Raw genomic sequence first — 25,475 nt, forward strand, 5'->3', positions numbered from 1 at the left:
AAAGCTTCCTGAAGGACATACATACTTTCTGGGAGCTTGGGATGTCTCAAAGGGTTCCAAGAGATTCCTGAAGATCCCAAGCAACAGGTCATCACCACAGATGGTAAAACTGTTTCATAAATGCCTTGGCCCTCTTGCTGATCCTGCCCCTTCTTTGTTATTCCAAAGATCTATATCCCCCTGGTGGTTTGAATAAGAAATATTCTCTACATTCTAGGATATTTGAATGCATCATTCCCACTTGGTGGTACTCTTTGGAGAGTTTTAGGTTGTACAGCCTTGCCAGAGAAATTTTGTCACATGAGGTGAGCTTTCATATTAAAAAGGCTTGTGACACTTCCAGTTTATTCTCTCTGTTTCATGCTCTCCACAAGGATGTGAGCTCTTAGCTCCCTGATCTGTCTTCATGCCTCTCAGGTTTGATAGACTCATATGACCCTAGAACAGTATGGGCAAATAAACCCTTTCTTCTATAAATTGTTTCATCATGTTGTGTTATCACATAGACAGATTAAGAACTAATACACCCTCCATCCTTCCTACCTTACAGTCAGGCCTTCTGCTTCTTGTGCATGTAGACGGCAAAGGCACCAATTACCAGTAGCAGTTTGGGTCCAAGGAGGCAGAGCTACAAGGATTTCAGCAGTATCTGATGTTTTCAGTTCTGGAAATCAAGTGATAACAGGAACCATTAAAGAACATACAAGGAGTTTCTCATCAGGATCTTTACCTGAACCATTTGTGGATTCCAAAGTATATCAAAGATCTGAGGAGTTTGAATCTGTGCCCTATTCCAGCTCCAATACTTCAAAGCAGAAGATATAACAAAGAGATTTCAAGTTACCCATTGGCCCTGTGATAGGTCAAGAAGTTTCCCTTCTAGAGAGATTGGATAATATTTTTATACTCAGTGCCACATAGCACCTATTTTATAAACAAAAATTCTTACAAAGAATCTGCACCTTCAAACTGAACCCTTTGTAATGATTATTAGCTTTTTGAAATTCAATGAATTGGAGAATTTGACCTGTTGAAGTCCAGAGCCAGATTATCTTGGGCCATATTCAGCTCTCTTAATACCTATACATTGCCTTCCTCTGTACTTGACATAACAGCTTTGTGACCATTAGGTAAATAATTCAGAATGTACAACCAGAAGATTAGTTTTCCTTTAGACTATATTAACTTAGCAGACCCCTAGCTTCTACAAACCTTGATGCTAATCATGTCATCAGATAGCATTTGAAGCCTCTAACGGTTCTCCTCTGTGTTATAACCCATCTCTTCCATGTTTCCACCAATGTAATGCAGAAGTGTCTTGACTTCTGACTTTCTTTGTTCTGTTTCTACAAAATTCCATAAAAGTTCTTCCATAGTGGCCTTTGAGGTGACCTATATCTGTGTTCCTGGGCCATGGCCACCCATATTTTGATCTAGAATGAACTATTGGGTTTAAGGATTATTATTTCCTCTTCAATGTGGAATCTCATCTGTAGGTACAGTCACAAAGTTAGTGGGATTCAGAGAAGCTCCTCACTGCTGGTATTTAGGATAATCCTTGGAACATTGTCCTTATACAAGACAAGTTCAGTCTCCAATTACCTAGGAATAGTTGTACAGAAGACATGCACAAGAAGATGATACATTGAGAGGAAGAGTTTACAGAGTGCCTTGTTTAGATAAAAAAAAAAAAATCCTGGAAAAATCTAGATTCTTGGGGTAAGGATGCATGCTGAAGTGGCCAACAGCCTGATCAAGCCACTTGCTGAGAACATGCAGATGAGGGACAAAAATCCTATAGAGAGTCTATCAAAATAGATGTTATAGTTTGGTGCCTGAGCCAGTGTACAGCCCAAGTGCACCGTAGTGTAGATGCCTTCTAAAATTTTTCTGTTGTTCAGGAAGTAGTATTTTTAATTTTGAAATTAATCAAAGATTAAAATTTGGTTTTAGAAACAGAAATAGGCTGGTTAGGTTGTGCATTGGTTGTAGTGTTTACCTAAGATGTAAGGTTGAGTTGGGTTCCTAGGTTCAACACACAGCACAACAACAGCAACAACAAACAACCAGTTTTGTAGCCAATGCCTACAATACTAACACTGGGGAGGTAGGAACAAGAGGATCAGAAGTGTGAGTTCTTACTAGCTCAGGTTTCCTGAGATAGCGTCTGTAACAGTTAGTTTTAAATGCCCACTTCCCACAACCTTGAATTCTAGGAAGAGCATCTCAGCTAAGGAATTGTGTAGATATGGTTGACCTGTTGGTGGGTGTGTGGAGCGTTGTGTTGGCTGTTGATTGAGGTGGTAAACACCACTCTGAGTATGGGTGGCACCATTTCATTAGACACAGGCTCCACACTGTGTAAGAAGAGGAAAGAAAGCTAGGTGAGCATCACACAGCATATAGTAAGATTGCATTTGTTTTTCTCAGCTTTTGACTGTGGGTGTGATGTTTGAGTTCCTTAATTGACATCCCTTGTGTAACCTGGAATGGCAAATTAAAGAACGCATTTCTTTGCCTGAGTTTGAAATGAAACTATAACATTGCCTGAAAACACAAACAAACAAACAACAACAAAGACAAAACAAACAAGAATCAAAATGGTCTTGATGGGGCCATAAGAAGAAGCAAATACTCAACTTGATGCAGTGGAGTACAGATATAAATTCTGTTGCCTCTTACATCCTCTTCAGCCTGAAGGAATTCTCAGTGGCCATTCTGTGCTCCAGCTCTCTGAGGAGTTGCTGTGTCTTTTGTTGTTTCTGCCCTATGATCCCATGTCTCCCTGTGTTACACAGGCTCTTTCACATCTGTGTTAATATCACAGTGTTCTGGAAAGGCCTGCCTTCCCACTTTCACCATAGAATAATACTTCCATGGGATTCTGACATGGAAAAGTCATCTGGTTAACACACTCAAATAAATGAATTTGGAATTTGGTTACTGAATTCTCTGACATTGAAGATCCCAGAACTAATGGTCATTGTTCCAAGGGCTTGTGGTAGAGGTGAAATTGTTTAAATTAAAGTAGCAGACAATAGTTACCCATAGAAAGGTTGTTGTTTTGCATCAAGCATTGAAGTGAATTGCCTCCCACCTTAAGGAATCCAAAAAGGCCAAAGTAAACCAGGAACAAAGAGAATGAAGGAAATATTATCCTTAGAGTAGCAACAGAAGCCTAAGTAAACTTCCCATCAAGAGAATAGAATCTTAACTTGGGCCCTAGGAGGCCAAATTAAACATAAGTTATGATAAAGGGGTGGAATAATTGTTCCTTTAATAAGATGCTGCCCTTTTTTGTTCCCAGCATTTCGTGCGCCAGGACAGTTCTTCCCAGCTGAGCCACAGTGAAGTTCACCTTTCTGGGCCATGATTAGGAAGGTATAACTTCCTTCCTTCCTTCCTTCCTTCCTTCCTTCCTTCCTTCCTCCCTCCCTCCCTCCCTCCCTCCCTCTCTCTCTCTCTCTCTCTCTCTCTCTCTCTCTCTCTCTTTCTTTCTTTCTTTCTTTCTTTCTTTCTCTCTTTTCCCCTATCTTTAAGGCTTGCCAGAACCCAAGTGTGCTTTGCCTGGTACTATGGGCTACAGCACTACTTTTCTACAGCTCCCTCCCCACAAGTTGCTCACCATGTGTCTGGACTCTGTGCTGGCTAGAACGGAATGGGAGTTTTTGTTTGTTTGTTTGTTTCTGTTTTTGTTTTCCCTTTCTTTTCTACATTATCAACCTTTGGGAATCTGATGAGATTTAGAGCTTGCCTGCCTAAGGGATCTTTTACTTCCATACTCTAATTAAATCCTCATTGAGCTTCCTGTCTTTTCAGTCCATTCTTAAGTGAATGACATTAAGAGTCCCAAGACAAGACCCCAATTTCCTTTATGTCATTTGATGACCCATAAGGTATTTTCAAAAAGTTTTATAACAATACTGAAGAGGGAACAATGGAAAAATAATGAAATAGAAACTGAAAAAAATGGATATGACCACTTAAAATAGTTTGTTTTGGAAAAGGAAAATACTGGAAATCTTCCAGAAAGACTGATGAAATGAAAGAGCTATGACAAGTTTTCCACATGAACACCTAGAGAAGAACGTCACCTTATAATTGCATATACACTTAGACTTAAAAAGGACAATATGATCATCTAATAAATTCTATAGCAGAAGTTTGAAAACTCAGATAAAATGGACAAAGAGTCCGTAAACTTGTTATTGGTGAAACTGTGGAAGGTGATACTTTTCGAAGAAACTAATTTTGTGTTACATAAGAAAGTCTATAAAGTAATTTTTAAATGCTGTCCATTTGAAGTCTTTGTTGGGAATTATAGTTAATTTCATTGAATTTGTTGATGGTATTGGACTTGAAAGAAACTATTTTTATTTACTTGAGCACCCACTGTGGACTGCATTTATGGTGTTGCGCACATATGACAGAACCATCAGGGGGTATAATTATGCAGCACCTATATAGTTCATACTCTAAGGGAGCTGGTACTTCCTAAACTTTACTGTTTTAATGGTGATACAAAGGATATTTGGGTGGCCCATTGTTCATCTAGCAGATAAAGCTCTAAACAAAGGCTTCATGATAAGAAACCCATGTTTTTAAAAAGTCACGGGAGTTGATGGCCACTCCTGTTTAGTTTTTTTTTTTATCATGGGGAAATAAGACATATTCATGTAATGGGGTCTCTGTCTAACTTTGCCTAAGTCCTAGGACAGTAACAAGTCAAGGGGAAATATTTAGCTACAAAATTTGACCGTATGCACTCTCAATGACCTTGCTCCCAGGGACCTTAGATTTCCCTTCATCACATGGTCTAAGGGCAAGAACTCAACATCCCTATTGCTTTACCATTCCTAGATTCCCTCTCTGTAAGACTGATGACTAAATGAGCTTCAGTTGGTCTTAGCTTGAGGTTGAAAACAATGATTACTCTCTGCAGAAGAAGCTAAAGGTGGTTCATTTCCTAATTGTATATAATAAGCCACACAGGTGTGAGCCTGTTGAGCAGACAGTAATACTCCCTGGTTGAAAGCAACATATGGGTGGACTAGTGTGAGGAAGGCAGTGTGATATGTAGATGCCTTGTGCTGAAGTTATTATATGTAACAAGTTATATTTGCAAATATCATACACATTTGTATTTGTACATATGTGACTCTTTCCAAACTGTTCACCAAACCAGAAGTGTAAACAAGTGTTATTTGAAGTCAAGGTATCTAAACATGAACACACCTGATGTCCTTACAGGTTTGAGGGAACAGTCACTACTTATCAGGAGTTTTTGGCCATCTTGACACTGCCCTGGATCTAGTGAATAAACATTTAGTGGGATTAATATCAGAGTGCATGCAGATGGACAAGTTACATAGACCAAATGACAAAGCTCATCTCAACCCCAAGTGGTGATTAATATGAATCCTGATCTTTATCTAATGAGCATTAATGTCTCCTTCTGTAAAAACTGAATAAAAATATCACCATAGAAAGACTGAAATGAAGTTAGCATTCCATGCTTACTTGCTTACAAATCCTATCTATCACTGCAGTTGTTTCTAGATGTGAGATCATGTATTTATTCATTGCCACTGTTAGCTGCAGCAAAACCAATAAAGGCATGTCTCTAGATTGTTCCTGTTTTACTCTGAAAAACCTATGGAAGAGCAGAGCCTCTATATCAGTTGTTCCCAACCTTCCTAATGCTGTGACCCTTTAATACAGTTCCTTATGTGGTGATGACACTCAACCATAAAAATACTTTTGTAACTCTTTCATAAGTGTAGTTTCACTACTGTTATAAACCATAATAAATATTGGATATGAGACTTCTGTGAAAGTGTTCAAAGAAGAGATGGGTCACAGCCCACAGGTTGAGACACATCTTTATACCCTGACATCCTCCTCTTTTTTAGTGATCTTCTCATGAAGTTGGCCAGTGGCTTTTACAGTACAATCAAGATAGCATGCACCTCCTCCAGAGGAGCTAATTATAGAAAATAGATGACCATAAGAATATTGAAGGACAGAGCTCAGGGACACACTGTGTCATTAAGGTACAATTCTAAATGAAAAAGAAATATGTGGCCTCAGAAATTGTTCTCCTGTAGTCTTTTGTAATATAGGGCAGTTGTGTCTGAGACTGGAGTTGAACATGGTTCTGTCTTGGTTGGATCTTAGGGGCTCTGGGTCACCTCTCTAAGAAATGTCCCTGGCACATTACTTGGACTTTACAATAATGTGTAAATCAGGCTGAGCCCAGCTACTTTGAAGCATAAGGGTTTGTCATGCCTGAGCTTGGTGGCCTAAGAGCCCTATCAAGAGAATAATCACAAATATCTCCTGTTGTTTCAGAAAATGTATCTGTGGTGATTTTAAACTAAAGCTGTTTATTAAAACATTCTGGAGTCATTCTATATTTCAGATGATAAAACCCATATCAGACCAATAAAGGAACATGGATCCAGGGTTTCTCTCAGTTTACCACATTATTCAAAAGAGAAAAGAGCAGCCTTGTTGACAGCCACCAACCCTCACCTCCACTTAATTGAAAACTAAGACTTGGAGAGGTAAAGTGAAAACCCAAGGTCTTATGGTTTCTGAGTAATAAAGCTCAAAAGATGAAATATTTTCTACATGCAACAGTTTCTCTAAGCATGTTATATGACTTCAATCCTTCATTTTAGCAAGTCTATATATTGTGCTAGCAGGGAGAAGGTATCATGTGAGACCCCTGTGTGGTGTCAGGATGAAGTCACTCCTCTTGTCTCCCTCTGTTGAGGGCTTGAGATTATACCACACCCAAATAGGAAAATGGTAACATCCTTATAACTCTTTCACTCTCAAATGCAGCAGCCCTCCTCCAGAGGGCATGGTTGTGGAATAATAGTTTAAGATGTGTTACATTCCTTTATGCTGTGGAATATTTGCTTAATGATGCAAATATGTGTTTCATTCTTTTATGTTTCATTTGTTTAACTCTGTAAAGCTGTGTTACTTTGTCTATCTTAAACACCTAATTAATCTAATAAAGAACTGAATAGTTAATAGCTAGGCAGGAGAGAAGTAGGTGAGGCTAACATGAAGAGACAATAAATAGAAGGAAAAATCCAGACTAAAGAGAAAGGAAAAGTGAGAAAAGGAGAAGGAGAGGAAGATACCAGGGGCCAACCACACAGCGACACAGCCAGTCATAGAGTAAGAAGGAAAGAAAAATTTATAGGAAAAAAAGATAAAAATCACAGAGGCAAAGCATAGTTAAAGACAAATAGGATAATTTAAGTAAACTGGCTAGAAACAAGCCAAGCTAAGGCCAAACATTTGTAAGTAAGAATAGTCTCTGTGTATTTATTTGGGAGCTGGGTGGCAGGACCCCAAATAGTAAAAAATAACCACAGGCATGTGCCATGTTGCCAGGACTATGGTTCTACAAGTTCATCCACTGTGGCACTGCTTTAGTGGCACAAATTGAAACTAATGAATCGTTCATGATCTGGGGTCTGAATTAGTGTATCTCTAGCTGCTGCACTATGATGCTTTGTTTACACAGGGGAACAGTTCTCAGTTCTATTATGGAGTGAGGTTATGGGTGACATTGGGGTAGCTTTGCCATCACTACTCTTAGCATCTGACTATGAAGAACATCTGAAAACCTTGGGGATCTGATGGTGAATGCAAATGCTGGCTGAGTTCGAGAAATTCTTACTCAGCATCTCTTGTGCACACCAGGCTCCTATGTGGAGACGGTGCCTCTTGCTGGGGCATCAAGAAGCTGGCCTGGAGTCAGATGAGGGTTCAAGGCCAGATCCCAGAACCAGCTGGCTATATGATCACAGACAGCGTACTGGCAAACTGGGCTCACATCTCAAATAGGGTTGGGCTGGATAGTCTGGCTCTCCATGCTGTAAAAATGCCAGAATCGGGGTTGGGGATTTAGCTCAGTGGTATAGTGCTTGCCTAGCAAACACAAGGCCCTGGGTTTGATCCTCAGCTCAAAAAAAAAAAAAAAAAAAAGCCAGAATCAAGACCAAGAAATAAGACTTCAGGACTCTATTAGGAAGTTCAAAGTGTATGTCCTGATGAGTCTGTTGGTGAATGGAGGTCATCTGCATGAAGGCACCCTCCAGTGCCTGTGCAAGTAAGAAATAAAATGTTTCCAGACAGACCCAAGATGAAGGCCTTGCTTGGTGCCAGCATCTAAACCAAGGGTGAGAGATTCCACAGTGAATGTGGGTATGTACCAAAGGATCTCAGTGTGCCGTGGATGAAGAGAAAATGGGGAAAACACACTGTGCCCTGGCCTTGTCACTTTCTGCCTTGATGTGCTTTTCCTCTTGGGAGGAGAAGGCACACATCTTGGGTAAAGAGCTCCTGCTAGGCTGCTTCTTGCCATCTCATTTGACATCTACAATGGAACCTGGTGTACACTAGGTCCAGGTTTTTTGGGCAGAAAGAGAAGACTTAATCTGATGAGGTAATACATTCTGGAGGTGTAGGCCAGGTTTGTCCCTGTCACTGAACATGGCATCACCTATGTTTATGTAGCCACTAGATTGGGACAGTTTAAGAAAGGTAAGTATTGTGAAGCAGACAAGGGTTATAGATTTACTCTCATTTAACAGAATTGGCACCTCTAGCAAATAGCATGTCCTCTCCTCTCCTCTGCTTCCTTGGTCTACAGTTGGAGTAAAGTCACCCTATGAACATGAAGGTCACTTGCAGACTTGCTTCTTCCTTGTTGCTCACAGAATCTTGGACACATTTTGACCTGTTGGAGAAATAAGAGATGAGGAGGACAATGCAGTACTTACCAAGCACATACAGCACTGTGCCTCCCCCAGACCGAAGCTCTTTGTCAGTGTCTGCTCTGTTGATCTTCACACAGTAGTAGGTACCAGAGTCAGCAGGTGTGACATTATTGATGCGGATGGAAAAGTCCAGGTTGTTTCTCTTTGAAGTATCTACAACACTTGTAACTCTGGGGAACTTCTCTCCTGTGAAACTATATATTAGGTGCCGACTCTGCCCTGTTCCCCTGAACCACTGAATGGGCCCCACAGGGAGCAGGGAGGTCACAGTGCAGTTCAGAGTGGCTGATGCTCCAGCAGAGATAGAAACTGATTTCTCAGGCTGAATCACCTTCAGCTCCTCCTGTGTAGCTGCTCCTGCAGGAAACATCAGTTAGTGCTCATCCTGATGGGAACACAAAGGCTCCTCTAGTTCATAATCATATACTGCTACTTCCTAGAGCTAAGCATGCATGTGATCACAGTTCCCCTTTTTTGGGCCTCTTAACACAAGGATTAACACACACAAGGAAACTACATCCCTGACACTGAGAACTTGGGTGGATTTTTGACTGAAGTCCCAATTCTGTTTGCAATTCCCATGCTTCATCCAGTATCCTGTGGTTTTCCCCTTCTGTGCACATGGCATGAGCACTTCTTCTGTAATAGTATTGGGCGTGCTTTATGGGATTCTTTAAAGCTAGTTAGATATGAGTGGAATGTAGCTGGAGACCTTCACAAATACAGAGTCCCGAAATCCCTTATATATTAACTCTATTCTACACTCTCAAAACTTCCCTTATACAAAAATTTATTTTTCTATCCTCTATGTTCCTTAAAATATCTCCAACAGTGCAGCCCCCATCACTGCCATAGCTCCAGAACCATCTCAGCCCCATGATGCCCTACTCTGTCCTGAAACCAAATTCCCTGTATCAGCCACTGGCTCCTGCCACACTTGCTCTCCTGTGTCCCCTGTCAGCTCAGCCTCTGCAGTTCAACCTCTACAGCCTCTGCCTCCTCCCTCCTCTCTTCCTGAAGCCAAATTCTCCATTTTTAATTACTTTATGATCCTTCTTATCTTACACCTCCCTCAGCCAAGGCCCTGGCTACTTTCCCAACTTGATAACCCTTTCCTGTCCTGACACCACTTGCCTGCAGCTAAACTCAGTCACACAAAACAAGCATGATAGAGAGACACACCATTTCCTGGCAGCACCCCTAATCTCCAAAAAAGATGATGGGGCAATCAAGAACCTACACCTGGAGCTCACTTTAAAGGTAACAAAGCTGGCTACTGGGTGAAAACTGCCCTTTACATTGACTGCTACTATGAGCCTGTCCAAACTGTGGACAAGCAAGACACTAAGGAGTTGATTACCCCACTTTGCCTAGACTAGTAGCTAGCCACCCTCAAGTTCCTACTCCACAGGAAAGTCTCTTGGATCTTCTGGGCCTGGTAGCCAAAGACTGATGCTGCCCTGAGACCTCTGACCCCAACAGTTATAGAGGAACCTAGAGTAATTGTTCAGGTAGCCAGTCAGTTTCTATCATTTCAATTGATACAAAAACCATTTAAATTGTACTTCCCACACAAATTTTCCCTTCGCAGTCTCTGATGAAACTGATGGCTAATTGTAGCTTCAACAACATAAACACTCAGTCCATTTCACACATACATTTTACCTTGTTGACAGGTTCCACACTAGGAAAGATTGGGAGTTTTTGAAGGTTTTGAGAAGCAGACAAGTAAGTTATGTAGGACAAGGAAAATGGATGTTTCAAGGTTTGTAGGTCAAAGATAAGTTTAAAGTTATGACAGTGTATTGTTAAGGTCTGATCTGAAGAAATGAGAGTTTAAGTCCTGAGGTTTGAGAAAGTGACTTATGGGTCTGAAAAAATTTAAGGTATATGAAAAGTTGGTTTGATTTCTTTCCTTCTTTCCATGCTAACCCCTCTCCCTCACCCACAGTCAGAATATACACCCAGTCCTCCAGACTCCCCCCTTAATTTGTTCCTTTCAAGGTTTTTTCTCCTGATTCCCTCATGTCCTATCCCCTTACTAGAAAAGTATGTCCACTCAAAATTGACATAAAATTTTGCCTTTTTACCCTTATGGCAGCTCCCAGGATCCTCCTGCATCCCTCCTCTTCTTTTCATCAAAATCCCCAAACCTCTCTTTCCTTCAGCCTCTTTGTCCAGTCCATGCCACTGTATGGGGCTCCACCTCTTGTCTACATGCTACAAAAGTAGACAAAGTCAAGGTAGCATGTAGACAAGGATGTGACTGTAATTGCTACCACTGTTGACATCACATGGTGAGGAGCTTTCTTAAATGTTAGAACCTTATTCTCATTGTCATTGTTTACTGTGGGGCTTGGGACCAATACCAGAGCTTCAGCCACACTATGGACCTGCTCTTCTTCAAGGTGATGGCCTTGTCCTAGACACAGACCTTAACTGTTTATCCTCCTCCTTTTGTCTTTGCAGTTTTGGGTTTTTTTTTTTTTTTTTTTTTTTTTTTGGTGCAGGGTTTGTCCTGGTCTTTCTGTGGTATCCCTTGTTCTTTTGTCTCCACAGTTTAACAAAGATCCCCACTAGGAAATGCAGAAGTGTATAGGCAGGTAGAATTCTTAGCCTGGGCAAATGAAGGCAATTATCAGTGTATTTTATATTTTCTATCATTTGCTCCTGCTGGCTTCCTCCATAAACCTTGCAAATCTTAGGAAAATATTTATAGATTCACATTTATAGTAACTCAGGAAATGAATGATGTCACAGAAGTGCCAAAAAGATGGAGCCTTTCCTGCTTCCCTCAGTCCTTTGCTTTCTTTCCTGAACTACACGCTAGTAGGTCTCATCTGTGCCGAGTCTGAATTTAACATTGAGAGCTCAATAGTCTGCATCTCCAAATGGGCTTCAGTTGGACTTAACTTGAGGTTGAAAACAGTGATTAGCCCCTGCAAACAGAAGCTAAAGGTGGTTCATTTCCTAATGGTTAATCATAAGAGACACAGTTATGAGCCTGTTGAGCAGAGAGTAACACTCCCTAGTTGGAAGCACACATATGGGTGGAGTAGTGTGAGGAAGGCAGTGTGTTGTTTAGATATCTTGTGCTGAAGTTATTACATGTGACAGGCTGCATTTGATAATATCATTACACATTTGTATTTCTATGTATGTGATTCCTTCTCTAATGTTTGTCAAATTCAGATTGTAAACAACTGTTATTTGAAATCAAACTATCTAAACTCCAGCACACCTGATGCCTCTACAGGTTTGAGGGAAGTGGTAGTTTGAATGTAATTTGCCCCCATAAGCTCATAGGGAGTGGTATTATGTGGCTTTGTTGGAGTAGCTATGGCCTTGTTAGAGGAAGTTTGTAATTGTGGGGGTGGGCTTTTAGGTGTTCTTAGTTCAAGAAATGTTGAGTATGGCACACATTTCAGTTCCTGTTGCCTGTGGATCAGTATGTGGGACTCTCAGCTTATTCTCCAGCACCATGTGTACCTGAGTGCTGCCATGTTGCTCCATGTTGATAATGAGTCAAATGTCTGAAACTGTAAGCCACCCCAATTAAATGTTTTCCTTTGTAAGAGTTTCTGTGCCCATGGTGTTTCTTCACAGCTATTGTAACCTTAATTTGGAAAGAAATTGGTACCAGGGACTGGTGTATTGCTGTGATAGCCCTGACCATGTGCACACACTTACTCTCAGTCCCCTTCTCCTGCAGATCACAGCACTACTGATGCCCTGTAATGACCCTGACATTGCCATCTAGGATTCATTCATAACATTGACCATGGAACATGGCTGTCATCTTCACAGAAAGGGAAAACTGAGGACTGCACAGAGAGCAAAGTTTTCTCTCCCATGGCTTCTTGATGCCAGTCTCTCAGCAATTCTGTGAATAGTCATAGTAGCACCCTCAAAAAGAGGGAACAGGCATATACGTTGTACATGAAGGGAGACTGTGCTTCAAATTTAGAGTAAGTTACCCAAGGTTTTATAACCATAATGCCACCTGGTTTAAGGGGGAGCTGCTATGTCACATGATATACACTGGGGTCAGCCTTTACCTCTAAAGGATCTGTGGTCATCACCAGGCCACAGATGAGGACACTGAGGCTGAAATAGAGACTCTGTCCCCACTTCCCTGCTGTGTCTCAGAGGCCATTTCCTGTGCCCTCACTTTCATTTACCACAACAAAGCAACTGTCCTCACTTCTGTAACCCTGCCACTGGCTCTGACTCTTCTCTAAGAATCCTACTTGAGGAATTCTAGGCAAAATCCCTGTTCCAGGTGGCTCCACATAGAGAGGTTCTTGTTCCAGGGGACCCAGGATCTGAGAGAACCTTCCTTTTTTCTTCCTCCATGGACAGATGACATTTTCATGACTAGACACAGGAGGCAGCTCCATTCTGTGGCTGCTGCTTAGGGAATAAGCTATGTGGGATATATACTATGTATGTAGTATTAGTCTACGAGGCAGGATGCCTTGGTCAATTCTTGATTTTTCCTCACATGCTCATAAGTCAGGTGTCTTCTATGAACCTCAGGCTCATCTCTAAAGGGAAGAAGTGACCTCTCTCCTATAGCACACACTTAGGGAGAAAATGATATAATGGAGATGTGGCACATAGCACATTGTATTTTGTCCCCCTCTCTACATGTACTTTCTCATCAAGGGCATCATTAGGGCAAATGACACCACAGATGAAATGTCACTGCAAGACTATAGATTGCAAGCTTATGTGAGCCACTAGCTGGTTGGGCTTGCCTAGGCATTGCATTGCTTCAGTGTCCTTATTTGTGACATCTGCCGAGTTAGGATGAAGCCACTCTCCCTGTAACTCTCCATTGAGGGGTGTGAGAAGTCTTGCTACAGCTGCACACGGGTGAGCAAAGTGATATCTTTATAAACTAGTTCACCCTGAGACTCAGCAGGCCCTGACCAGAGTGGGTGTGCCTTATGGTCAGGACTGTGGTTTATGAGATCCTCCACTGTGGCACCACTTGAGTAGTGACAAATTGAAACATATGAAATGTTCCTGATCTGGGATCTGAATTAGTGTGTCTGTAGCTGCTGGAATATGATGCTTTGTTTACACAGGGCAACAGTTCTTAGTTCTGACATGGAGTGAGGGTGTGGCTGACATTGGGGTAGCTTTCCCATCACTACTATGAGCATCTGACTGTGAGGAACATCTTGAAACCTTAGGGAGATGATGATGAACGGAAATTCTGGCTGAGTTTGAGCAATTCTGCCCCCTCATTTCTTATGCATCAGGCTTCTAAATGGAGATAGAGTCAGATGTGGGTTCTAGGTCATATCTCAGTAACAACTGACTACGTGATCACAGTCAGGGCACTGGAACACAGGGCTCACATCTCAAAGAAGACTGTACTGGGTAGTCTGACTGTCCTTCATGCTGTAAAATTCTCAGAATCTAGACCTAGAAAGAAGACTTCAGGCCTCTGTCAGGAAATTCAAAATGAGTGTCCTGTTGCCTCAGCTGGGGATTGGAGGTCTTCAGTTGGAGACTCCCATAGACATAAGTCTACATTGCTCAGAACCTTCAGTGTCTGAGAGAGTTGGTACCCAACACAAAACTTTTTCAGACAGATCTAAGCCAAAAGCCTAGCTTGATGCCAGCATCTAAAGCCAGGTGAGAGATTCCACAGGGAATGTGGGCACATTGTGAATGCTCCCAGTGTGCTGTGGATGAAGAGGAAATGAGAACAACAAACCACCATGCCCTAGCCCTGTTACTTTCTGCTGTGGTTTGTTTTTTCCTCTTGGGAGGAGGAGACACACATCTTGGGTAAAGAGCTCCTGCTGGCCTGCTTGCTGCTATCTCTGTTGACAGCTAGAGTGGAAGCTGGCATCCACTCTGCCCCAGGTTGATAGGGGAGAAAGAGAAGACTTAATCAGTAGACGAAGTACACTCTGGAGGCAGTAGGTCAGGTCTGACTCTGTCACTAACCAAGGCAGTCAGCTATCAGGGTTTTTATGGAGCCACTAGCCTGACAGATTGAGAAAGTTAAGCACTGCTGGGCAGACAGACCAGGGTATGGATTTACCCCTGTTTACCAGAAGGGTGACTTCTAGCAAACAGCATGTCCTCTCCTCTCCTCTGCTTCCTTAGTCCACGGTTGGGGTAAAGTCACACTATTAACATGGTGGTGGTAGTGGGGTTCATTTGCAGACTTGCTTTGTCCTTGTTGCTCACAGAATCTTGGACATATTTTGACCTGTTGGAGAAATCAGGGATGAGGAGGACAACGCAGTACTTACCAAGCACATACAGCTTTGTGCCTCCCCCAGACTGAAGCTCCTTGTCAGGGTCTGCTCTGTTGATCTTTACACAGTAATAGGTACCAGAGTCAGCAGGTGTGATATTACTGATGCAGATGGAAAAGTCCAGGTTGTTTCTCCTTGTAACATCTGTAACATTTGTAACTCTGGGGAACTTCTCTCCTGTGAAACTATATATTAGGTGCCGACTCTGCCCTGTTCCCCTGAACCACTGAATGGGCCCCACAGGGAGCAGGGAGGTCACAGTGCAGTTCAGAGTGGCTGATGCTCCAGCAGCAACAGAAACTGATTTTTCAGGCTGAATCACCTTCAGCTCCTTCTGTGTAGCTGCTCCTGCAGGAAACATCAGTTAGTGCTCATCTTGATGGGAACACAAGAGGCTCCTCTAGTTTGTGATCAAACACTGTTATGTACTAGAGCTCAGCATGATGTGATCACAGTCTCCTCTCTTAGGCCTCTTAACAGAAGAATATAGCAGACAAGGAAACTGAGTCATAGAGATACTGAGAACTTGGCAGTATTTGATTGAAGCCCCAATTCTTTTTGGAATTCTCATATTTCATCCAGTATATGTTTGGCTTTCATTTTCTGTGAACATGGCATAATGGCACTTCTTAAATAATAGTATTGGATGTGATTACATAACTCTTTTAGAACAATGAGGTGTGAACTTAGTGCTTTGTATAACTAATGAGACATACATTTTATTATAAGCTTATCTGGGCTAGGCCCCCAGTTCTTGATATGGTTGCTTTATCAGGTGGAGTGATAATGCCATAGATAGCTCCCAACATGAAATAACATGCACCTTAATTAGAGAAATAAAACCTTGGCTTAAATTACTAGTTTTTAAAATATATTATAATGATTACATTAATTAACTAATTAATTATATGTATGTGGGTATTTTGCTTCTGTGCATTCCTGGTGCCCAAGGAACCTAGAACAGAGTGTCAAATCCTCTGATACTAAAGTTACTAAAGATGGTTGTGAGTCACCATGTGGTTAGTGGAATTGAACCTGTGTCCTATTGGAAGCGTAGGAAGTACTCTTAATCCCTGAACCGTCTAAATTGGTGTGACAAGGCAGTTAGCATGGTGTCACGGCACCCCCTCTCCAGGAGGACTGGCTTTGTTTGTTGTGTATGGTGTGGTCACCCGAGGGTACTGTCCCTTGTCACCTGTCTTCCCATCACAGCGCCCTATTTGCTCAGTAACTCTGAGTCCCACAACCCTGACACTTCTGACCCATTTTTGCCTGGACTTTGGTAATAGGAGGACTGTACTGTACTGCACCATACTACACTACTGGACAAAGACTGCACAACATTCATTTGAGATTGCAATAAACAAATGGAAAATCACTAAAGAAATTCAAGGTCTGAATAGCAAAATATGAAGATAAATGGGGAGAGACTGTAAGAAGGAATCTAATGGAATTGGGGAGTAGAGAAATATATAACTTAGTAGTTCATTGGACAGGGTCCACAGGGGATTTAAGAAGTGACAAATAAAAATCTAAGTAGTGGAAATGGATAGAGTATCATTACTCGGCAATGCAGGGGCAAGGAGAGAATAAAGAGAAGAAATTGAAGAATTTGGAGTATAGAGACAAGATTATTTGAAAAAAAGTCTCACATTTTCTTGTTTTGATAAAATATAACAACTATAATCCCAACACACTGAGCTAATTCAATGTGAGAACAGCTCAGAGAGGCCCACACCAGCACACACTAGAATCCAACAGACAAAAGAGGAGTAACAGAATGCTGAGAGCAGCCTAGAGCATGACTCATCTCATTCAACATCAAAGTGATATGAATAGAGTTCCTATCAGAAATGGAAGCTTCCAGGGGACAATGAGATAGTGTGTGTGTTCACAGTTCACAGTTCTTAAAGAAAAAAAACACACCCAGAATTTAAATAAAACCAAGAATTCCTGACATGACAACACTTTGGGAACACTATAGGAGATAAGACATGCTATTCTTTTTTTTTGTTTAAAATTTTTATTTTTTAATTAAATTAATTTCACATATCAGCCATGGATTCCCCCGTCCCCCCTCCTCTCAACCCCCAGCCCTCCTCCCTCAACACCCCCATTCCCACCTCCTCCAAGGCAAAGGTCTCCCTCCCCTGGGGAGTCAGCCCAGCCTGGTAGACTCATCTGATGCAGGTCCAGTCCCCTCCTCCCTGCACCAAGGCTGAGCAAAATGTCCCAGCATAGGCCCCAGGCTCCAAAAAAGCCAGCCCAGGCACCAAGGACAGGTCCTGGCTCCACTACCTGAGGGCCTCCCAAACAGTTCAAGCTCATCAACTGTCTCACTTATCCAGAGGGCCTGGTCCAATTCCGTGGGGGCTCCTCAGCCATCGGTTCACAGTTCATGTGTTTCCACTAGTTTGTCTATTTGTCCCTGTGCTTTTTCCAATCATGGTCTCAATATCTCTTGCTCATACAATCTCTCTCTCCCCGACTGGACTCCTGGGGTTCCACCTGGGGCTCAGCTGTGGATTTCTGCACCTGCTTCCAACAGACACTGGATGAGAGTTCTATCATGACAGCCAGGGTGTTTGGGCATCCAATCACCAGTGCAGGTGAGCTCAGGCACTCTCTTGACCATTGCCAGTAGTCTACAGTGGAGGTATCTTTGTGAATTTCTGGGGACCTCTTTAGCACTCTGCTTCTTCCTATTCCCCTGGAGTCTTCATTCATCATGGTATCTCCATCCCCGTTCTCCCACTCTGCTCCTGATCCAGCTGGGACCTCCCGTTCCCCCAAGCTCTCTTTCCCCTGAACCTTGCCCTCCATTACCCAACAAACACATCCCCAGTTTGCTCATGTAGATCTCATCCATTTCTCTGTCATTGGTTTAACCCTGTGTCTTTCTTAGGGTCCTCTTCACTAGGTAGCCTCCCTGGAGTTGTGAGTTGCAGTCTGGTTATTGTTTGCTTTACATCTAGTATCCATTTATGAGTGAGTACATACCATGTTTGTCTTTCTGAGTCTGGGTTACCTCACTTAGGATGATTTTTTTTTCTAGTTCCATCCATTTGCTTGCAAACCTCATGATGTCATTGTTTTTCTCTGCTGAGTAGTATTCCATTGAAGACATGCTATTCCTAATCAAAAGCTTGAGTTCATTATAATGATACCTACCATGCAGGAAATGCTAATGGTTTCCCTTGGGTTGAAATAAAGGATGCTAGAGAATAAGGCTCAGGTGTAAAAGACAATACAACGTTGGGCAGTATAGTGAATTTTGAAATTTCATAAAGCATCCTGAGCTCCCAGCTTCCACTTAGCTGTTGGAAATGGTGGCTCTAATTTCCACTTCAGTGGTTCTCATTAATAGACTTAGGGAAGGGCACACATCATGAGCTGCTGGGAAGGACAGCTTCCCTTGATATCTTAATCCAAAAGCAAAAAGGAACCTTGGAAAAGTTAAAACCCCACATAATGAGCTAATATCTTATCTAGAAAACATGTGGATAGTCTTAGAATACTTCCTGATTAAAAAATGAAAAGGGAAATAAAGGGAATGTGTTAGTTTATATAAGCTTACATAATAATTTATATTTGGCATTGGTGTGTACAGAAACTATGTAACTTATTTACTCAAAGTTATATAATTTATCTCAACTGGAAAGTCTAAATATACATATCAAATTTATAGACTAAAATTCTTGTAACAAAAAAATTTAAAAGACCTAATTAGCTTTTGTACTAAGATGATAAATGTACAGAAGTTGAATAAATGAAGCAACTCTCAAAAATTTGTGAACTGGTTTAGTTCAGTTTTTAAAATGCAGAATGTTAATTTCTAATTTTATTAAGTACTAGATCCTATAATATTGAGACAAGAACAAAACTCAAAGAATAGAAACAGTATGTATGGCTTGCTTTTCCAGTAGGCTTGCCTAAACATGACATATATGTGGCATCGGCATCCATTCCTCTGCAAAATTTCGTATTAGTATAGTTGTTCTAGCATAATGACTAATACACTCAATTGAAATAATATTTTAACATTTATAAAATAGTTTTGATAAATTTAATAATATAAAGACAAAATGGTAAATGTGGAGATATTTGAAGGTAAATGGTGCATGCCCAAGACCCACTTCATCGCTCAGAAAAAACTAAAGCAGTAGCCAGCTAGACTCTGAGGCAAAGTACTATGAGCAAATGAAGGATGTCATCAAGGGACAGGGTGGTGGCTAGAACCTTGTGTTTCTGGGAAGAGACCACAGAAAACTTAACTAAGTATCCTGACCACTATGGAATCTGCTTTACAGAGTGGACTTGAAAATCTCAGCTAACTGTGTGCATGGATGTGTGTGATCATAGACAGAAGAAGCACCCAATCCCTACAGGCTTTAGCTATTTAGAGAGACCAGCTGGAATCTGCACAGTAGCTTTGCTTGGAAGAAACTTTGACCATTGTCTCTGTTCTATCCCCCAGAAAGAGGGCAACAGTAGCTATGTACTATCTAAGCAATGTAAGTGTTTCTGGCTTTATACTGGTTGGGTTATGGAAGGTCAGACAGTCCATCAAATCCTCATCTGTAAGTCCCACAGAAATCCCAGCACACTAGCACAGGGGATGCAACCTCAATATTCAACTTACCCAGCAGAACAATAATTATAGTAACCCATAAGCCTGTCAAGTGCCCCAATGGTACAAGAAAAACATGTTTCCACAAAGAGGAGAATAGAGCATGTTACACTAGAATAAAAGTGAAGGATGTTGGATCTCTTTTGTCAAAGGTTATGTGACCTTCAATCTGAGTTTTATGTTAATGGGAAGACTGGGAATTGGTGGACATGCAGTACCTGCCACCACTCTGCCCCGGGCCCTATCTTAGTATGTTGCACTGCTAAAGCTCTGATCAAACAATATAGCAGGCTCACTGTGGTTCTTCTTTTGCTTCTGTCTCTACTGAGTATTGGCTCATGGCTTTGGTTGTGCCATGGGCAGGTGGTCCAGGCACCCAATTCTCCCAGGGCTAGCAAAGACGAAGACACTTAGGAAAGGGTAGGACATCTGTTATTAACTCTGTAGCTACTGTACCATCCCTCCCACTGTTGGAATTCCTGCATACTGGACTTCCCACCCTCTCTGCTGTGTTGTCAGGGTTGTTCTCACCTATGAGAATTATTTGTGGGCTACGGTTTTCTTTGACTTAATTCTGTAACAAGTTGTGGAGAATGTTGTTACACAAAGACAGTAGACACTTCAAAGCCTGCCTTGTTTCTTTAGCTCAGACTAACATCAGAAAATAACAATTTCTCCCCAGTCCAAGACAAGCTATACACATTTTGCTGATTTGAAACTTCAGATCAGTTTTAAACTAGACTGAACGTTTCTGTAAATGGGTCATAAGTTAAAAACTTTACAGAGATGTACAAGTTCAGAGTCACAGGTGTCTAACCAAGGTTAGACATCCTAAGCAGCCTAAAACACTATGCCAATTCTAACCAAGGTTATTAACACAAAGTAACCTAAGATACGATACCAATTCTTCACTTACCAAGTCTGCTGATAAAGAGTTATGTCTCAGAGTTTGTCATACTGGGCACTGCACCCCCCTCTGGTCCTGAAACCTTGAAACCTTGTGTTGCCATGGTAAATGGCTCAGCTCTTTATCGCTTACCCTAGGAATGTGCTTTTGACCAATGAGAGGTAATTCTTGTAATTTTTATTATTGCTTCAAGCCTCCTGTAATGGAAGAATTTTGAGGCTAGATGAGGAGAAGCAGGAAAATAAGAACAGAGAATTAGGGCTAAGAAACTAGAGACAATTAAGAGAGGAGAATTAGCATTAAATGAGAATAAAAGAAAATGACCCACAGATGGTGTGTGAAATTAGTATAGAAACTTTTCTTTCCTCCTGAGAAGCATTTCTCTTCTGGGACCCTGGGTAGGGAGTGGGAGCAGGTCTCTTACTCACTACAGGCAGTTATTAATTGCAGGTGCAAAGTCCAAGTGTACTACACTGCAGTGCCAGATTCGACACAAAGCTGGTGTTACACAACATACAATCCAGGACACAACTTCAGAAGGAAGAGTCCTTACTGTAAGGCCCTTTTCATTGGTGTAGCAGGAAAAATGATCACCAGGTGCATGTATCTCAATGGAGAACACAGGAAACGTGCAGAAGTCAAAGCTGCATGATGCCTTCTAAAGAACAATGCAATTCTAGCAACAGATCCAGAAGGGCATTATGTTGATTAAATTCCTGGCAAAGAATTCTAAGCAAAGATTATAAGGTGTCAATAATTCAAGAACATACAATGGATGTGTACAAATCATATTTCAAATTGCCCTTCCTCAAGGGACCACATATCACTACAGGGCAGGGGCTGTTATGCCATGATACTTAGCTGGTTTGACTTTTGAAGTCTTTGAAAGATGGGAGAAGAGAAGCTGACTTGTTAATAAAGTAACACAAATAATCTTAGAAGGAAGAACCAGAGCACATGCCCACACTCTGTGACTCTGAAGTTGTTTGTTCAATGATGCACTTGAGAGGCTTCCTGAGTGAAGTAAACATCTCAGGGTGAACATGTTCAACTCCTGACATGACCTGTAGATTTCACATGAAGCTCATTTCCTCTTGCAGATGCTGATGCCCCAAGCCTAGAAGGATGTGCACTCCCACATCAAGTCTGATCCTTCAGGAAATTATAAAGGCTCCAGTTCAGCCTGTATCCAAATATGACCTTTCTCCATGTTCTCTCCTGTCACTGTCCTGTGCAAGCCACCCTCTCTCATTTGCTGACATGCAATAACCTTCTTCTATCTCTCCTGGGAGAGTTGGTGTTCAACCATTAGATGGAAACTCAGTTTAAAACAATTGCCAGGCCATGGTGCTTCTCTGGTTCAAGCTTGTACTGCCTTCCATTCACCTGGAGTGAAAGCTTGGTCCATGAACACAGTAGGCTCTACTTAGGGTCTTTGCCCTGCTGCCGCTTTGGGCAAAGTCCATCTTCTAGAATATTGGGCCATGTGCCACACACTCAAATTTTCTTTTTATCTTTACTCAAATTTCCTCTTTTCAGTGATGTCCAACCACACCCCTGCTTTCAATCTCTAACTCCCCAAATAGCCTTCTTATTTCTTTGGATAATTGGACTTATTTTCATATATCACTTTTTAAAATATCAGTTTCATGTTTTTTATTAATTGTTGTCATTTTCCCAGTAGAGTCTAAGCTCCACATGGGTGACCATCTGCCACTTGTATTCCCCAGTACAGCACTTTTTCCTACAATAGCACGTAGCTCATAGTCAGTATCCTACAAACTCTTCCCTGCTTATGATTCGCCCAGTGTGACATCTTCCCATGTCACTGACACCCATTTTAAACTGGTAATTTATTAGAAATAGAATCCCGTGACTTCAGTCAGACAGCATCCAAGCACAGCTCCAGACATGGCCACTAGGGCTGTTTTAGCTTCTGTCTCTTTTTCTGTGTCTGTGGCAGTGTGACAAGAGCAGATCATTTACATGAAGCAAAACTGTGGAGTGCTTTACACAGTATCTGGGACATGGTGAGTGTTCCTGACTTAAAAGTGTAATTTTTCAGTTGATTTGCTGAGCCATGGAGCCTTCCCTGACACTGGATGATATGCATGGAGCTGGCTCAGGATATGTATGGGCATCTGAATATAATGATAGCTTGCTAAATTATCTTCCTATTGATTTGAAAAATACCTGAGATCAGCCATTCATAAGAACAAATGTTTCTAATGTGTAATGGGTTAGTGTTGCTCATCTCTACCTTACCGTCATCTCTCACAGTAGTGCCTTTATCTGGGGCTGACAGCCTTAACACCTGAATTTGTGCTAGACATCTTCCAAACAGTGAAGTAAATTCCTGAGATAAATCAACCAATAAAAACAGAAGTTGCACTAAACACTACAGTTTAGAAATGTCAATCTTATGGCTGCTCTGTGGCATTGGAGGTGTAGGAGGACAGCAGTATAGCAAAGCAGGGATCCAGTTCCAAGAAAAAGACAAAGCAAAGACACACAAATCTCTGACAGTGATATATTGCCCTTTAATATTACCATGTTTACTGATGTTTATCATGTTTATTGATGTTGTCCTTGTTTGGATAACATTATATGGACTTATCAGTTTGTTATTTATATATTTAGGTTTTTGTGTGTGTGTATGTGTGTGTGTGTGTGTGTGTGTGTGTGAGAGAGAGAGAGAGAGAGAGAGAGAGAGAGAGAGAGAGAGAGAGAGGACATTTAAAGAAACAAAGTCCATGAATTAAGAGAAAGAGAGCAGAGAAAAGAGATGCAATTGATTTAATTATGTATTAATAAGAAAATAAAAAACAAACAGTTTCAGAAAGTGGTAAAATCATCAGAACTTACTTATTACTAGTATCAGGTGTAATAAGAGTATAGTGAGGACATTTTAAAACTTCAACTTCTATGACTTTAGATGACATAATACCTAATTAAACTGTGGAGCCTGAGGGCTGAGAAACCCTGACCTGAGGCCATCAATGTTCCTCATGGTAAAGAAGGAACTGGGGATAAACAGCCTTTGGGGAACCTTAAGAATGGACCACACAGAGTGTCAATATTCTTGCTTTCCAAGAGAATAATGAAAACAAAGCTCCCTAGAGAAGATCAAGAAGACCAGGAATGTGTGGCTACATGTAATTGAAAGACCAAGCAGACTCCATAACAAGCTGCTCAGTCTTTTCTCAGAGATCAGGGCTCCATTTCAGTTTCCTGAGACTTGAGCAAGCAGTTTCTGGGAGGGCCATGAACAAATGACATAGTCCTTGCAGTAGCTCCCTTTCTGCACGTACTCTGATTGCTCAAAGTTCAGCCAGTTGTTTCTTGTCTGGGAACCCTCACCAACTTAGAGCTATGTGCATGGGTTAATGTGAATGTGCAAGGCCAGCCAGCCTCCATGGCAGCTCAAGGACAGAGCCTGGGACTTGTCCAGGACTGCCCCAAAATGATAATTGTAACCCCCAACCAGTAAATTCAAAGGTTACATACCCTCACCCAATCAAATGACTCCAAGTCTTGTACCTCCCTGCTTGTGATTTTTACCTTTAAAATCCTCTCACCCAGGGAGTTCAGGGCTGTCCTCCTCCACCTGCTGTGTCAGAGGTTGGATGTAGACAAAGGCCAGGTTTGCTTGTTATCAATAAATCCCTTTGTGTTTTGCATCAGATATTGGCTATGTGGTAGTCTTGCTCTGGGGTCTCATGATGTGGCTACAACATTGTAGATGAATTATTTATACTTTAAAGATCTTTAAAGAACCTGTTCCACATTATGAGGTAAAGGTCAATTAAGATCATTCAGATGGATCTTAATCCAGTGTGACTGAGTTCATTTAAAGAAAATGAGAAGATCCACACAGACAGGATGAGGTAAGATCATGTATGAAGATGGATCAAGAAGGTCCAATTTACAAAAGGAGAGGAATCACAGAAGAATGTAGCTCAGTAAACATCTTGACCACTTGATTCCAGCTTCCAGAACTGTGAGGAAATGAATGTCTATGGTTTTGGCCTCCAGCCTGGGGTACATAGCCTTGTCAACCTTAGCAACAGAACACAGCCACAGGTAAGACAAAATAATAGTACAGCCTCTCAAAGAAGTAGCACTCAATGAGAAGACTGAGGTCAGATGAAGAAGGAGCTGGAGGACAGAGCGAGGAAACTAAGTGAGAAGGAATGGTGGCTGAGCCTCACCAGAGACACTTCCCTCATAGCCCTGTCACTGGCCTGCATGTCAGCCTCTGTCTCAGGTAGTGAGCAGAGAGTGCTGAGCTTAGAGCTGGGCCATCAGCTGCTCTGGAACTGACTCCTTGGCTCCGATGTGCCTCAGAGTTACAGTGACTTAAGTGTGATTCTACTGAAAGGAATTTTGTCAATGTCTGGACTCACAGAGCAGTACTTATGACTCTGCCTATAGAAAACAAACAATATTGTGAACTTCTCTCCTGTGGCAGATTGGTGTTTACCTGAAGCCCTTGAATTTCATTAGCAGCTGTAACCAGTGGCGGGGAGATGATCCTACTCCTAGGACATACTCACCTGTGAGTCCCAGCAGTAGGGTCAGCAGTAGGATACTCTGAGGAATGTGGGGCCAAGCATCCAGGTCGAGCATGGTGAGAGAGAAGGAGCTTGCTCAGTGCCCTGTCAGTGCTGGTGAGAACCCCAGATCTGATCTGCAGAGAAAATGAGTGCTGTGGCTTATTGTGCCTAAAGAACATGTCAGTGATGTGACGAAACAGGAAACACACTGATTATTTTGAAATAGAGACACAGTGTTGCAGGCAGCTGCAAGGGAGAGGTAATTTATCATGCATTTTAGAGGGACTCAGATAT

At 41.7% G+C, this 25,475-nt stretch overlaps 1 protein-coding gene across 1 annotated transcript in view; it reads right to left on the bottom strand.

Annotated features, from left to right (window-relative positions):
• The window catches only part of LOC118578704 (signal-regulatory protein beta-2-like), a 39,134-nt gene extending 13,880 nt beyond the window's left edge, over positions 1–25,254 (bottom strand). Inside the window, exons 1-3 of the mRNA XM_036179871.1 lie at positions 25,182–25,254; positions 15,083–15,433; positions 8,808–9,158 (exon numbers count right to left, since the gene is read on the bottom strand). Of these exons, the coding sequence (XP_036035764.1) occupies positions 8,808–9,158; positions 15,083–15,433; positions 25,182–25,254 (775 nt within the window). The remainder of the gene's footprint in view (positions 1–8,807; positions 9,159–15,082; positions 15,434–25,181) is intronic.
• Between the last annotated feature and the right edge of the window lie 221 nt (positions 25,255–25,475).

This window comes from Onychomys torridus, chromosome 2 (assembly GCF_903995425.1).
Source record: "Onychomys torridus chromosome 2, mOncTor1.1, whole genome shotgun sequence".
Lineage (NCBI taxonomy): Eukaryota > Metazoa > Chordata > Mammalia > Rodentia > Cricetidae > Onychomys > Onychomys torridus.